The sequence below is a fragment of the Capricornis sumatraensis genome, chromosome 2 (genome assembly GCF_032405125.1).
Source record: "Capricornis sumatraensis isolate serow.1 chromosome 2, serow.2, whole genome shotgun sequence".
NCBI lineage: Eukaryota > Metazoa > Chordata > Mammalia > Artiodactyla > Bovidae > Capricornis > Capricornis sumatraensis.
The window spans coordinates 129,537,403-129,552,901 of NC_091070.1; the positions used below are offsets into that span (position 1 = coordinate 129,537,403).

Genomic DNA, 15,499 nt, shown 5'->3' on the forward strand with positions numbered 1-15,499 from the left:
GGCCAAGGGAGGAGTCAGCCTGCGGGAGGCACAGCTGCTGGGAGAGTAGAAGGGGAGATATTGCAGTGGTTTAGATGCCACATAGTCAGGGCGAGAGACTAGCTGACAGCACCGAGGCTGCTCAGGCGCCAGGCTCCTGAGATAAAGCCCGTCAGGGGCACAGTACAGACTCAGAGCCCCTGAGGCCCGGGAGTGGTGGTGGTCACTCTTAGTGTTGAATGACTCCATGACTCAGGCATGTTAAACTCCCACAACAGCACTCAATAACTAACAGCTGCTATTGTTTTTTAGCGAGGACGCACGTCCTTACCCAGCTTTCCAAGTGGCTCAGTGATTTAAAAAAATCCGCCTGCTGATTCAGGAGACAAGTTCCATCCCTGGGTCAGGAAGATCCCCTGGAGAAGGAAATGGCAACCCACTCCCGTATTCTTGCCTGGAGAATCCCATGGACCGAGGAGCCTGGCGGACTACAGTCCATGGGGTCTTAAAGAGTCAGACACAGCTGAGCAACTGAGCGCACAAGTCCTAACTTTCTCCATAAATTAAGTCCCATCCAGTATTCTAAATTCATATATAATTGTGTGTGTCCACAACAAGCTAGGAGGGAGGGAAAGTTGCACAGAAGCAGAGAAAAATATTTTTAGATGAAAAACGGTTGTTAGAAGGATATGTAAAATCATCTGCTGCCAAAAAGTCACTGAAATTGATGACCATGCCACTATTCAGTCCCTAAAAGGTGAGCCATTTAAAAATGAGTTGACTCAGACAAGGCTTTTAGGAGGTCACTGTCTCCTTTCTGTACTACTTGGAATGATGCTTCCAGCTTAGAAATAAGGATCTGAAACCAGAGACAAGTGATGGAATGGTCAGGAAATTGGTGGTAGCATGTCACCTTGAGATCATTGGCATGGCAAGGCCCAGCTGTTAATGCTAAAAATCCAATATCAAAATGTTTTCTCTTTCTCAAACTAAGGGAAACAGTACTCGGGAAGCATAGGGGATTGGGTATAGGTTATCCCCTTGTCACAAAGCTGCTGTGGGAGCAAAAGGGCTCCCACACTCAGAAAGTGAGTGAAAGTCGCTCAGTCATATTCGACTCTTTGCAACCCCATGGACTATATAGTCCATGAAATTCTCCAGGCCAGAATACTGGAGTGAGTAGCCTTTCCCTTCTCCAGGGCCTCTTCCCAACCCAGAGACTGAACCCAGGTCTCCCTGCATTGCAGGCGGATTCTTTACCAGCTGAGCCACCAGGGAAGCCCAAGAATACTGGAGTGGGTAGCCTATCCCTTCGCCAGCGGATCTTCCTGACTTACAGAAAGCATCTTGGAGTTAAAGTATGCCTGCCAATCAATCTATCATCCATTCAACAGCTGTGTTTGAGGGCCAGATCAGAAAAAGGATAAGGTGTCCTTGGAAGTTACAAGTGGCCCCATGGTGTGCAGAGTATTACACCCAGATTTGAAACTGGATTCAGCAGGCCCAAGACCTTTGCCACAAGTAGAATTTCGTCTGATTTTCACATCAACTCCAACCAGCAGTGCTCGTTTGGCATGGGGCTGAGTCCTGTGGGCACACATGCACAGGAGGTGTGCTGGGGAGAGGTTTGCCAGGGAGAGGCCTCGGGAACTGGAGCTGCTGGGTTAGTTTCAGGGTGTTTGCTCTGAGCTCTGTGATTCTGATAGCCTAAGAATGGAGTATGGGGTATGTGTATGTGCTCAGTCGTGTCCGACTATTTGAGACCCCATGGACTGTAGTCCACCAGATTCCTCTGTCAATGGGATTCTCCAGGCAAGAATACTAGAGTGGGTTGCCATTTCCTACTCCAGGGGAACCTTCCTGACCCAGGGCTCGAACCCACGTCTCCCAAATCTCCTGCATCGGCAGGCAGATTTTTTACCACTGGGAGAATGGAATATTGTACAAATAAGCATATTTTCTAAGGGAGCTCTTATTTCAGAAGGCCAAGGGGCTGAGTGAGCTTGTTCACAGTGGGGAGCAGCTCTGTCCTCCTCAGACGCAGGTGCCTCTGTCCACTGTACCCGAGCCTCCTCAAGAGCACCCCTCCCTCCTAGGCTGCACACTCTCAGGAGCCTTTCTGCAGGCTGTGCAGCCAGTCCTCATCTGCCTGACTCAGGAGAGCCCAGCCATGTGGTGGCTTCTTGGATGCTCATTGAAATGTAGCCCCAGCATGTATCTCTAAGCAAAGATAGGTGATGGTAGACAGTCCATCCAAAATTTCCAATCTGATCTGCCCTCCCTTTATCCTCGTATCCAACAAACACTGACTGGGAACTCTGTCTTGTTCCTGGCGTATTCTAGGGAGGGTGAATAACGTTTGTTCAAGGATTTAACACCTATAGATGAGAAAGACATATATGGGAACCCGCAGGCTGAGTTTCATCATGATGAATTCCTATGTGACTGGAGTGTAGGATGGATAAGGATCCCAGGGGGTCCAGTCTCTAGGCTGTGACTCCAAGCAGGATCTGTAGACAGTATCGTGAAGCAGTGAAGAGGCAATGGACATCGTAAGCAGGAAATCCATCCAATGAGGTGGCCCAACCAGGAAATGTTCTGTGAGGGATCAGTTTCAATGGGGTGGAATCAGGGCTTCGGGCCTGTGTGTCCTGCCTGGAGCCCTCTTGCTGCCCTGACCCCCATTATAGAAATAGAAATATGTAAAATACTTGCCTTACTTACTGCTTTGAGGAGATGGAAATAAAAGGGCTTTGAAAAGTGACGAAATTCTTTAGAACAATAAGGTATTTAGGCAGTGGGGCCAACAGTAGTATTATTTTTAATATGTTTTCATTTCTCTCATTATGACATCCATTCCCCATGAAATTATTTTTTTAGGGAAAAGGAAAAAGGAGGAAGTGGCTGAGCCTGCTTAGCAGGAAATACATAAATACCTGTCTCGGGACCTTGGAAGAACAGGGCTTCCCTGACTCTGAAAGGGGCCGAAAACAGCCTGGGTGGTGCAGGAGGCGGCAGGCCTGCTGCTCAGCTCTCATCAGGGAAGAGCGAGGTCTGCCCACAAACCAGCGTCAGCACCCAGAGGGGCCCCAGAGGCGCCCTGCAGGCCAGCCTCAGGGTTTCCCCACAGGGGTGGCGTGCCAACTCCCTGCACCCTCATGGATGGGCGTGGTTTCCAGGTGACTCACATGAATAAAATGCAGAAAATAGAGCTGAGGCAATGGGCATGGGATTCTAAGCAAGCCAAGTTCCAGACCCCATATTGTGTTCTAACTTATCTCAGGATCAGAAGAGGAAGTCAGAACCTGGCTTGCCCTTCTTTCCCTCACAACGAGAACATTTCTGCCCTTTTCTTTCTCTGTGAGAACAGCTGTTCCTGTGGTTTGACTTTAGAACTGAGCACAATTATCACTCAAATTGAGGCCACTGTTATTGCTGGGGAGGCAGGATGGGCTGATGGCCATGAGCTGGCTTTAGAGGCAGATGGGTATTTTTATCCCAGCTCTATGATCTTGGGCAAATCACTTAACTTTCGGGACCCAGCTCCTCTGCCTTAAAAAAAAAAAAAAGAAAAAAAGAATGATGAAGATAATAATGGTACCTGCTTCATGAAGATTAAATGAATAAATTTGTGCCAAGTGCTTAGAATAGTTCCTGGAGAAAAGAAGCCCTTAAAGCAAATGTAGCTAAGTCTATTAACAATAATACTGTTGGTGCATATTACCTTATCACCTCCCCTCACCAGCTTTTTTCTTGTGACATGTATAACCTAGCATGTGTCCTGTGTATGTGGTGTTGCCCTATAAAGTTTATCATTCACACAGAGCCTTGCTGCCTCATCACCGTGTCTTCCACCCCTCTCCTTAATTAAAAGCCTCCCTCTTCTGCCCCACCTCCTCCCTGCTTCCCTGTCTCTGCCTGGGCAGATCAACAGCCCTCTCCCCTCCCAGACACTTTGTCCTCAGGGCCTCTCACAAGGTGGGGACAGCTACTAATTCCAGAGTGCCGCGAGAGACCACGGGCTCCTAGGAAGATGTGGGTTCTTGTCCAAGCTCTGGCACTGGCTCCTCACCACCCTTGTTTCTATGAATGGCGCTAACACTCACTTCACAGGCGTAGTGGAGGCTGGAAGGTACAGTGCCAGCCAGATAGGAGGCACTTGGAGGTGACTGAGAGTTGTGGAACAGATGCACCGGCCAGTCTTTGCTCGTTGTGTGACCCTGAGCGGCTTCCTTCACCTCTGTAAACACAAGCTTTCTTTGTTCCCTGGGGATTACAGTAGCCCCTCCCTCTCAGGATCCTTGTGCAGGTGTTGGAAGCGCTCAGCGGGAAGCACTCCCCAAGGGTTAACCTTTATTGTATTAACAACTGAAGGCTCTGCCAGGCAGGATGCCTGGGGTGGTGGTGAGGGAGGCCAGGCAGGCAGCATTGGTGCTGGGGAGAGAGCCCGGCCTGCCTGGTCAGCATCTTCTCTGTCCTCTGCCCACAGGGCTCTATGTGCTGGTTGGAGCAGGGGCCCTGATGATGGCCGTGGGCTTCTTCGGGTGCTGTGGAGCCACGAGGGAGTCTCAGTGTGTTCTTGGATCTGTAAGTCGGGAGAGATGGGGAGGGACTTGGCCTGGAACTGGGCATTATCTTTGTCCCTATGTCTATGGAAAGCATGAAAAAAAAAAAAAATTAGTTCCTTAGTGTAAAGATGTTTGGGGAGGAAAAGTGACTGATGATACCTCACAGTGACTGAAGCAGCTACAAGATTCCTGTAGTCAGGGAAACACTGTTATCTACAGGAAAAGTACTGCTGTTTGAGATCAATAATTTAAGCCAACATCCCTCTTGTGGTTGTTTTAACAAGCAGCCTCTGTTTAAAAAAAAAAAAAAAGGGAAAACTGCAGTTAACTGCTATCCATCCAATGCCAGTGTGACCAAAGGAAAAAGAGGAGCAGGAAGGAGGTTTTTGTATCTCTCCACGAGGCATCAGAAACAGCAGGTTTATTAGGCGGCCTCTCCTTGCTCTCTGCAATCTTTGATGTTTGAACTGTGGCCACTTCTCCTGGTCTCTTGCCTGGTAAGGTTTCTAACTCACTTCCTCAGTTCTCCACTCTTTCTTTCTCCCCTGTTGTGGAGCATCTTTTGTCTTGTTTTTATCACTGAACTTAGTTTAATCAGAGCAGACCCACGAGATCAGAGCAGAAATCTGTCCGGAAGGACACCCTTCACCTCCACTCCCTCCTCCTCAGAGAATCCATCTAGAGCATGCGGTCTCAGGTCGCCTCCTCCCCAAATCCAGCACTTCCAGTCACTCTCTGTCTCCTGGTCTGATTTTATATCTTTATAGAACCTCTTTTGTTCATCAAGCAGTCACTGAACATACGGGTGCCAGGCACTGTTCTAGGTGGTGGGATTTCTATATCACTCTGAAATGATCTTACTCTTCTGTTGCTTACTCATTCATCATTTCCTGCTCTTTCTATTATTAATATTATGTCCAGAAGAGCAGAGACACGGAGATCTTTTCTTATTCACCACTGTATACCCAGTGCCCAGGGCAGTTCCTGGCCCATAACAAATGTTCAATAAACGATTGCTGAATGAATTACTGAGTGAACAAACTGCAAGTGGACCAAGGGATCAGATGCTTCCTTCTGTAATATTTCTGTTCAAACTAATAACTGTGTTTTTCAAATGGAATTAGAATTTAAGAAGTTAAATAAATTGAAAAGGTTATTGAATTAATGAAGTTAGTATTTTCTCTCCTTTACAGTTTTTTACCTGCCTATTGGTGATATTTGCTGCTGAAATAACCACTGGAGTATTTGCTTTCATAGGCAAGGATGTAGTAAGTAAATGTTACTTATAAATGTTCTTTAATGATGGTTAAAAATGTTCTCTTTATGGCAAAAGACGTGAGAATATTGACAACCACAGTGACATTCCAAAGCCAAATAACCCCCAGAATTATCTTTTATGCAGAATTTTTAACCAGAAATGTGGTACAGACTTAAGCAGGTGTGTGTGTGTGTGTGTGTGTGTACATACATGTAAGTGCACATATATTCCTGGGGAGGTAGTTAATTGCTTTCATTAGATACATGAAGGAATCTATGGGTTTTTGTAACAAAAGGATCTCTAAGGTGATCCCGTTTGGAATGTGGGAGGAGCTAGATTACAGGTGTGAGAAGTAGGGATGGGGGAGAACACACATTCGCATCCCTGTTCACCTGTCCTTTGTTCTTAGGGGTTTGGCCTGGGCAGAGGACAGGTCAACCTCAAAGACTACAGTCTGCCTTCTGGGTGCCCATGAAGCCAGTTTAGATTTGTGCTCAAACTGTAGGTGTGCAGGAGAGGTTATCAAAAGAACCCACAGACGAAGGGAACTTTTTAGGCTTAAACATGCAAAGAGGAGTGAAATGGAAGAGGAGGAAGAATGGAATCTTAAGTTTTCCTGTATTTCATGTAAATTCACATGCTATCAAATCTGTTTATGAATTTATTTTAGATTTTTAAAATGGTAAATATATAGAATGAGTAAATATCACCTCCTCTGGAATTTTTCTGAAGTTGTTGTTGTTCAGTTGCTAAGTCATGTCCAACTCTTTTGGGACCCCATGGACTGTAGCACACCAGGCTTCTCTGTCCTTCACCACCTCCTGGAGTTTACTCAAATTCCTTTAACCTCAAATATGTAAGTTGGAGGAATTGGATCCTATGACTTCTTGAGAGCTTATGGATTTGGGGGTCACATGTGGTTACACTAGAAAAGGCATTCTCTGCATTTTCTATGGTATTTAAATGCTGAAACAGTTTTCCTTGGTCATGAACACCTTTTAAACCATGTCATGAAAAGATTTGACTACTTGTTACCAAGAGAGTCCCAAGAATGCATAGGTTTCTACCCTGGCTGCGCATCAAAATCACCTGGGTGGGGCCCAGGAACCTGGGGTTCCATTTTTGCTGCTGTCCATTCAGGGCTGAGAACCTCCACTCTAAGAAATCTTTCTATTCTGTGAAAATTATTTTTGGTTAGTCTATCTTCCATCAGAAGCATCTTAGAAATTCTAGAACCTGCAATCTGGTCCATATATGCGGAATTACCCTCAAGTCCACATAAACACATGGAAAGGCCATATTCTTGAAGGATGGGGAAGAGGGCTTTTTTCTTGAGGAAAGGAGAACATTTGAAACTTCCCACTCATGTCCCTTTGTTTTCCTGATATTTTTTTCAGGCAATACGACATGTTCAGACCATGTATGAAGAAGCTTATAATGATTACCTTAGAGACAAGGAAAAGGGGAACGGGACTCTCACCACCTTCCACTCAGCGGTAAGGGGCTTCTTCCTTCAAATTTCATCTTCTAAAGATTACTGAGTCACCAACTTAATGGACGTGAGTTTGAGCAAACTCAGGGAGATAGTGAAAGACAGGGAAGCCTGGCGTGCTGCAGGCCATGGGGTCACAAACAGTTGGCCATGACTGAGCGACTGAACAGCAACAAATATTATGCACAGCTAGGTTCTCTCTAATCACCTAGATTAAAAATAAGAATAAATTGAGTGAAGCCGGGCAGCAGCATTGTATTTCTGCCTTCATGGGAGTCACCGTTTGCATTATATGTAGACTCTATAAGAGAAAAAGGTCTAACACAGAGTTGACAAGAGGAGGTCTGGACATGCACCCACAGAGGCAAAGTAAATACCAGCTTCTGTCAAGAGTGGCCCTGCGGTGTAACAGAAACAACCATGACCTTCACATCAGAAAAGCTTATCTCTAGCTGCAGTTCTGCCACAGAACAGCTTCATGACCTGGAGCAAGTTCCTTGCTTCCCTGATCCTCACTCAGCTCCCCCAGTTGTGAGACAAAGGGGTACGTGAGGGAGGCATGTGCCGTTTCTCCCAGGACGTGCTGTGGGAACGTGCTGTCGGTGTAGTGCTCTTCAGCTGCCAGCGGTTAATCGAGAACGACTTCCGGGGGAGATGGGCCAGGCCAATGGTGTCCTGACTTCTCAGCCACTGTGATGCAGAGAAGCAGCCGTGAGCTCCTGGCCAGGTGTTTTCAGGTAGCCCAGTTCTTATATGTCACAGGTCTGTCCTGGAAGTTGCCAACCATTTATCCTGTTCAGCCACAGCCACCCCAAGGACGTCAAACAGCACACAAGTTCCTTTGTCTTTGAAGGGCAGCCCTAAGGCAGGATACCTGTTGGCTGGCCAGTCTTTGAGCAGCAGTATTTTAGCCCCTGGGGTTCTCTGTGGTCACTTCTGCTCTCTATTCCGGGCTCTCTTTAGTTAATGAGCCTTTCCTGAAGCTCATAAGACATTAGCCATTCGGCAAAGCCAAAAGGAAAAATCTAAAGACCCAACTCCTGTCTAACAACAGCAGTTTACACAGGCACTCTCAGCTTCTTGCCTTGTTTGGCTTGCCTTCAGTCGCTTCCTGTCATTAAAGGTGGACACTGGTGAAGTCATTTTTCTGCTTTGCCAGCATGACCATATGACCACACTCTCCCCAGAATGGCTGTTGGGTTGCAATGTCAGGTGACAAAGATGTTCTGCGGCCTCAGCAATCCCAGTCCTTTACAGAGAGGCCCAGACTTGTAACTGCTACTTCTCCCTCTGTGCCCTCTCAATACCGTCCCTAAAAGCTCTTTTCTGACTTTCTAGTTTCAGTGCTGTGGAAAAGAAAGCTCTGAACAGGTCCAACCCACCTGCCCAAAGGAGCTCCTAGGACACAAGGTAAGCTTCTCTACCAGATTCCTATCCTGCGTGTGGTGTTAAGATGGTTCTTCTCAGGACGGAGGGTGTGATTCTAGGAGGTCCTCTCACAGTGGCTTCTAGCCTCAGTTTTATTCTATATAGAACAAGTGAAGCAATGCTGAGTCCCAATCTCCTGGTACCCTGGGGAATAATGGTGTGCTGACTTGCCGGTAATAATGCAAATAGAGTGGCATTAATTAAGCTCACCAAGGCCAGGGGTGTGCACTCTAAGAATGTTGCCCCATGAGTGTCTTCCATGGGGGTCATGGCAGTGATAAATGCTTCCTTTATTAAATGCTACACGACAGGCACTATGCCAGGCTCTGAAAACTCTAAGATGAAAAGCAGATGGTCCCTGTCTCAGTGGCCTCACAGACTAGTCAAGGGAGCTGGTTCTGTGCAGAGTACAGTATCTGCCCAGCATACAGTGGAGGCACAGTGGAGTCAGGAAAGCTGGACCATGGATGGGATTCTTGAGCCAAGTTTGAACAAGGGGAGGTCATTCCAGGTCCTGAAAGTAGCAGGAACAGAAAACATGAAAGTGTGAAATTCCAGGACTGCAAGAGAATAGGGAGCCCAGAGGGAATGGCAAGGGACATTTTTGGAAAGGCTGGCAAAGGCATGATTTTATGCCTGGAACTTGAGGGAAGCTGTTGCTTTTGGTAGAGGATGAACATAATCGGTTTTGCATTGTAGAAGAAGCACTCAGGTGACGGGGTGTGACTGGTAGAACAGAAGGCTGGAGATTCATGGAGGAAGGCCATGGAGGTGACGCTTGTTTTCTCCCTGGTAAGAGAGGATGAGGGCCAAGTTACAGACAGAGGGGAGGGAGAGGACGTGACAGACTCAGAGATGTCCAGGGTAGAACCCGCAGCCCTAGGTGACTGACTAGATGAGGGTGGGGAGTGAAAGGTAAGAAGCTGAGACTTTGGGCTCATGCTGGGTAGACAGAGGCTCACTCACTAAGAGAGGTGAACAGAGGGAAAGGAGCAGTTGACAGCTTCAGTTTCAGTCAAGTTTGCACACTAGGTACCTGTGACGTTTGCAGGTAATCTAAGCTGAAGACACAGGTGTCAGAATCCAGCAAGCTGGTGATAGCTAAAGCCTAGGAGCGGATGGAAATGCCCAGGGGAGCATGTAGAATAAGGAATGAGGTGGGCTAAAGTACTATCATTTAAGGGGTAAGCTAAGGACAAGTGGGCTTCCCTGGTGGCTCAGTAGTTAAAAATCTGCCTGAAATGCAGGAGACATGGGAGATGAGGGTTTGATCCTAGGGTCAGGAGGAAGATCCCTTGGAGCAAAAAATGGAATCCACTCCAGTATTCTTGACTGGAAAATTCCATGGAGAGAGCAGCCTGGTGGGCTACAGTCCATTCCATGGAATCACAAAGAGTTGAACACAACTCAGTGACTGAGCGCGCGCACGTGAGGACAAGCAGCCAGAATGAGACTGTGTAGGAGGAGTCAGAATGAGGGAAAGTCAAAGACAATGCTCTGTAGAGTGAGGGCGGTGGTGGCTTGTCCCTAAAGTCAAATGCTGAGAAGAGGACAAGGAAATAAAGGCTGGAAATAGTGTGTTGCATCTGATGCTTAGAAGATTCTTAATGACATCTGCCACGCAGTTTTGGTGAAGCAGTTGGGAAAGCACAAGAACATGTGGGAAAGAAGGAAGGAAGGATGAGAATGTTTATAGAAGCATCTGTACCACGGTCCTCACATTATCCTATCGCCTCACTTTACCTCTTAGTTTCTTTTTCACAGAAAGAAACTTTCTGTGGAAGAAAGAAGGGGACACAGGCAGAGCTGGAGGACACTGTTAGAGGGGATTTTTGCTTTAGACTGCAGATCATGTGCATGGTGTTACATGATAAGTGACAGTGTCAGTGGAGAAGGCGAGGCTGAATGTGTAGGAAGGAAGGGAGATGAGTGGCAGTATGAGCTTCCAGAAGTGAGGAGAGAATAAGATCCAGAGTCAGTAAAGGGGTTAACTTTCCACAGAGAAGGTCAGTGACAAGAAGCAGTGTGCCGTGCATGCTCCCTGCAGAGAGCAGTACCTGGCACTGGATGAATGGGGTGTGTAAGTTTATAGGTGCCAGTGAGGAAAGTTGGAAGAATTTCTATGGCTTGACTCCAGTAAGTAAAGGAGTCATTATCTAAAGCAGTGGTTCTCGAACTTTTACCAGAATGCAATGTAATTGTTTTTGTGAGTCTATGGCCTTCTCTAAACTATTAGCTCCCTGACAGTGAAAGAAACCATGTCTTATTTTCTCCAAATCTACCATGCCATTCCAGTGACATGGCATGTAAGGCAGATGCTGAGAAATGTTTGTTGAATGAATGAACCATGAATGAATGAAATATGATAGGAGATGTGAGGATAGTGGTAAGAGTTTCATATAGCTTATGCAAGTATCAGAGAGAGCTCATCATTGACAAGAAAAAGGACGTGGGCAGCCGAAGGGCAAATTTGGGTTACAAGAATACCTCTGTATTTAAGAGGACCAAACAGAAGTTGCAGAAAGTAATTACAATTATTATACGAGTGATCTATTCTGCCCCTGTCCAATACTCCCCCATCCGTGAAGTTTCTTTGGACCTGCCCTGCCCAGTCTCTGTGGGACACAGATGGAAGAATAAGGCCATCCATCTCAGCCACTCTAGAAGAAAACAGTCCTCCAGCCCCCAGCACTTGGCTTTCCATTGTTAAATTTGAACCTGTAGAGACTTTATAGCTTCTTACTTACATACCTACCACTAGGTGATGCCTACCTTGCATAGTGAATTGGACCAAGTATTTTTTAAAAGTATGTAAAATCATTTAAACTATAAATGGCAACCCAAAACAAGGGGCTATTATTCCAGGTGTATTTTACTTATTTTTTATTTGCTGAAAGGAAGGAGAGGCTGCAAATTTTTAAATGCCTCATGTTCCAGAATAGCTTCCTCCAGCTAGGTTTCAGGGCTTTGAAGCAGCCATTGGCCTAAATAGGAAAATTCCACCGAAAGGAGGGTATTATTCTTTTTCTCCCAACTTAGGTTTTTCTCCCAGTTTATCAGAACCTAAAGGAGATTTTAAGTACCTAGGAGGAATGGTTTAAATATGACCAGAAGCTGACATGGGTCAGCTCTCACAGGAATGGATTGGAATTGGATGATTCAGACATACCATCAGTTGTTATTCCTGACCTTTTCTTTTCCAAAACAGAATTGCATTGATGAAATTGAGAGCATAATCAGTGTTAAGCTCCAGCTCATCGGAATTGTCGGTATTGGAATCGCAGGTCTCACGGTGAGAAAGTTCTAGAACGTACCTTCTTTGACCCCTAAGAAGCCTTTGAACCTTTGCATCTTACTTCTCTTCAAGTGTGATGTGGCAGTGTCTTCGGAGAGATTTCTCATAAAAGACAAAGACTTTTTGACAGGATATCTAAGAACAAAGCTAATTAGATCCATCAATACTTAATTCTCTAAAAATGTGATACAAATCTCCATTTTAAACGAATTATGACTTTGAGTTTATCGTTGCAATAGCTTCCCATTTTAAGGCCATCAAGCTTAAACTAGACAAGTGATTTTTAATTCCGAGTCTCTTCCTTTGTTAGAAATTGAAGATGACATGGGTTAAACTCTCTCACCTATGATCTTCAGAGGCAGCACCATGTGCTGATTAACAATGTGATCCCTGGCATCCCACTCCCTGGATTCAGCTGCTAGCTGCACTACTTACAAGCCCTGGGGTCACTGGAAGTTTTCTTAATTTCTCTATGTCTTAATTCCTTCATCTGCAGAATGGGGATCTTAATATACCAACCTCATAAAATTGTTGTGAACATTAAGTGGGATAATAGATGTAAAGAAAAATTAGAAATTAATTCATATAAAGTGTCTGGAATGCAGCAGTCGATAAATGCTAGACCTGAATGTAATGAGTGTTCCCAAACCCAGGGCCCAGGCAAAGCATATATAGAAGTGTGAATTGACGCATAGTGTACCCATGCACTGGCAAATAGCCCAGTACCTCTAGAGCCCCAAAGAAGACTGTACAAGAGTCGACAGGGTCAGAAAGCTATGGTACGTGTAGCAAGAGATGACACTGGAATGGTTTAGGAGGGTCCACATAATTGAGTTCTTTGTGTGACTTTTTGATAGGTCGGGTTTTATCCTTTCAGGTAGAGGGGAGCCACCCAGGTTTGGAAGGACATGTAGTTCAATGTAGAAGATAAAGTGGGAGGGAAGTAAGATTTAGGTAAGCCCCTAAAGAGGTGATTTCCACTGTCCAGGGGTTGAGTAATAGCTAATGCTAGGATAGACTTGGGGCCTCCCTGGGAGCTCAGCTGGTGAAGAATCTGCCTGCAATGCGGGAGACCCTGGTTCGATCCCTGGGTTGGAAAGATCCCCTGGAGAAAGCAAAGGCTACCCACTCCAGTATTCTGGCCTGGAGAATTCCATGGACTGTATAGTCCATGGGGTCTCAAGGAGTTGGACACGGCTGAGCTACTTTCACTTTCACTTCAAGATAGACAGGCTTCCCAGGTGGCTCAGTGGTAAAGAAGGTAAATGCAGGAGACACAGGAGATGTGGGTTCAATCCGTGGGTCAGGAAGATCTCTTGGAGGAGGAAATGGCAACCCACTCCAGTAGTCTTGCCTGGAAAATCCCATGGACAGAGGAGCCTGGTGGGCCATAGGGTCACAAAGAATCAGGCATGACTGAACAGCTGAGCAGACAAGATAGACTTACCCTCTAGTCCTCCTATGTAGGTTAATTCATGGTCTAAGCTAAGGCAAGGGCAAGGGAATTGTGAGGAAATTAATGAATTGGCAGTTCTCAGGGGACACACAGTCATCTCTGCTCCTTTCTTGTATTTAGAGCACAGAGGCCTAGGGCAATGGGTGAAAATACTATGCTGAGGACATCCCTATCTGGGGACTTCTCTCAGGGCCCTCCCCACCCACCCTGGGGCTAGCCTGATGACTAGTTTGTGGCTTCCCAAGGACAGTTCTGAGGCAGAAGATTTGAAAAAGATCTGCATTAACAGAAGTATCAAATAGACCCTGCCAACAATTTTACAGTCTCAACGACTGCACATTCTGAAAGTGGTCACCCCTGGCTCACGACAGTGGCAGGGGAGACTGTAGGGGTACAGTGTGGCTTAAGTAGGGGTTGCACCCAGCCTCACAACCTTGGAAAAGGAGGAATGCCCTCTGTTGGCCATCTTGACTCAGCACCCCTAAAGTTCCTTCTCTAATTCTTTTCTTCATAAGGTAAGTTTTACCGTGTAATCAGTTAACAAAATGGCCATTAGGTGTCTCCCCGGCCGTATCCTAGTGCTGAATTCTGTCAGTCAGAAGCTTGGAGTCCCGATCCCGGTTATTCCCTATCTTTTCCCTTCCAAAAACTGATAACACTTGCCTTTTTATTGATTTATTTATTTTTAACATTTGCCTTTTTAAACCCAGCATTTATAGGTCTTAGTCTGATGTAGGATGAGACTGAGGAGAGAGTCAGAGTTATGATACTAATTTCTTTGAACAAACATTGGTAGCAGTTTATAAATATCACATCTACACATAGCGTTTCATAGACTCTACAAAATTGTAGAAGTTATTGAAGACAAAAATGATTTTTTGGCATCCTTCTGTTCAAACCATTTAAGTAGCTATTGATTTTGCCAGATATTTAGCTTCCCAGAGAATTATCCAAGACAAAAAAGATATCAGTAATGCCATAGTTCAAACACCCCAGTTTATGCTTTGGTGAAACTGTTGAGATAAATAATGATGCTTTATTAAGAATCATTTGCACTTAAAAATGGACTGGAAATGAAGAGATGCTCCACTTTTTGAATGAATCAGTATTTTTTGGTTTGTTGTCTTTTTTTTGCCATGCTGCATGGCATGCAGGATCTTAATCATAGTTCTCAGATCAGGGAATGAATCCACACGCCCTGCAGTGGAAGCCTGGAGTATTAACCACTGGATTACTAGGAACGTCCCAAAATGCTCCATTTTTTAATATGTGGTCAGTGTTGCAAAAATTCAAAGCTTTGCCAGCAATAGAAAATTATTTAGACCACAAGTGTATTTAAACAACAAATGGTTACCACAAACACATTTTCCAAAGTAAAAATAAAAATGAGATCTGGGGTTAACCTGAAATATAAAATTCTAAACCCAGTAGTGTATTAAGTCTTTTATAATTATTAAGAACAGTCTTATAAGCTAGAAATAGATGCCTTTTCTTAGAGCAGAGTCTTGTTATTTTTAAAACAATAATAAAATAGGAATGTATTTTAAGCAGTTAATGGAAGTCTTAACCAGTAGCCATAATTATATATCATACATAAAAGTGCCACTTATAACCAGTAATTATTGGCTATAATTACTTGTTAACTTGAGTTAAACATGCAGGCAGTTTGCTGGCCTTTTTTTAAAAATCAATTTTCATCATTTGAAAGTCATTAACAAGTTGTTTCTTCTGTTTCAGATCTTTGGCATGGTATTCAGCATGGTCCTTTGCTGTGCGATACGAAATTCACGAGATGTGATATGAAGCTACTTCTACATGAAAAGTGTAATCTAGAGTATACAGATGTCACAGGGGCTGTCTCCTGGCTCATTTTTAATATTCAAAGGACATTAGGATCTAAAATAATTTGCTGTTAATTGTACATTTGCACATGTATGTGTGTTTGGCTCAAGACTGGTTTGTACCTTTAATGAATGCCTATGTATGCTGACTGAGAGCATGTTCATGTGTGATCTGTGTGTTT

The 15,499-nt window shown here is 45.0% G+C and overlaps 1 protein-coding gene across 3 annotated transcripts in view; it reads left to right on the forward strand.

The window, feature by feature from the left end:
* The window catches only part of TSPAN2 (tetraspanin 2), a 38,749-nt gene extending 23,470 nt beyond the window's left edge, over window positions 1–15,279 (forward strand). Inside the window, exons 3-8 of one of the 3 annotated variants that reach the window (XM_068965964.1) lie at window positions 4,469–4,566; window positions 5,741–5,815; window positions 7,203–7,301; window positions 8,636–8,707; window positions 11,934–12,017; window positions 15,214–15,279. In XM_068965964.1, the coding sequence (XP_068822065.1) occupies window positions 4,469–4,566; window positions 5,741–5,815; window positions 7,203–7,301; window positions 8,636–8,707; window positions 11,934–12,017; window positions 15,214–15,279 (494 nt within the window). The remainder of the gene's footprint in view (window positions 1–4,468; window positions 4,567–5,740; window positions 5,816–7,202; window positions 7,302–8,635; window positions 8,708–11,933; window positions 12,018–15,213) is intronic. The other 2 variants (XM_068965966.1, XM_068965965.1) reach the window with 2 other exon arrangements.
* The last annotated feature ends 220 nt before the right edge of the window (window positions 15,280–15,499 follow it).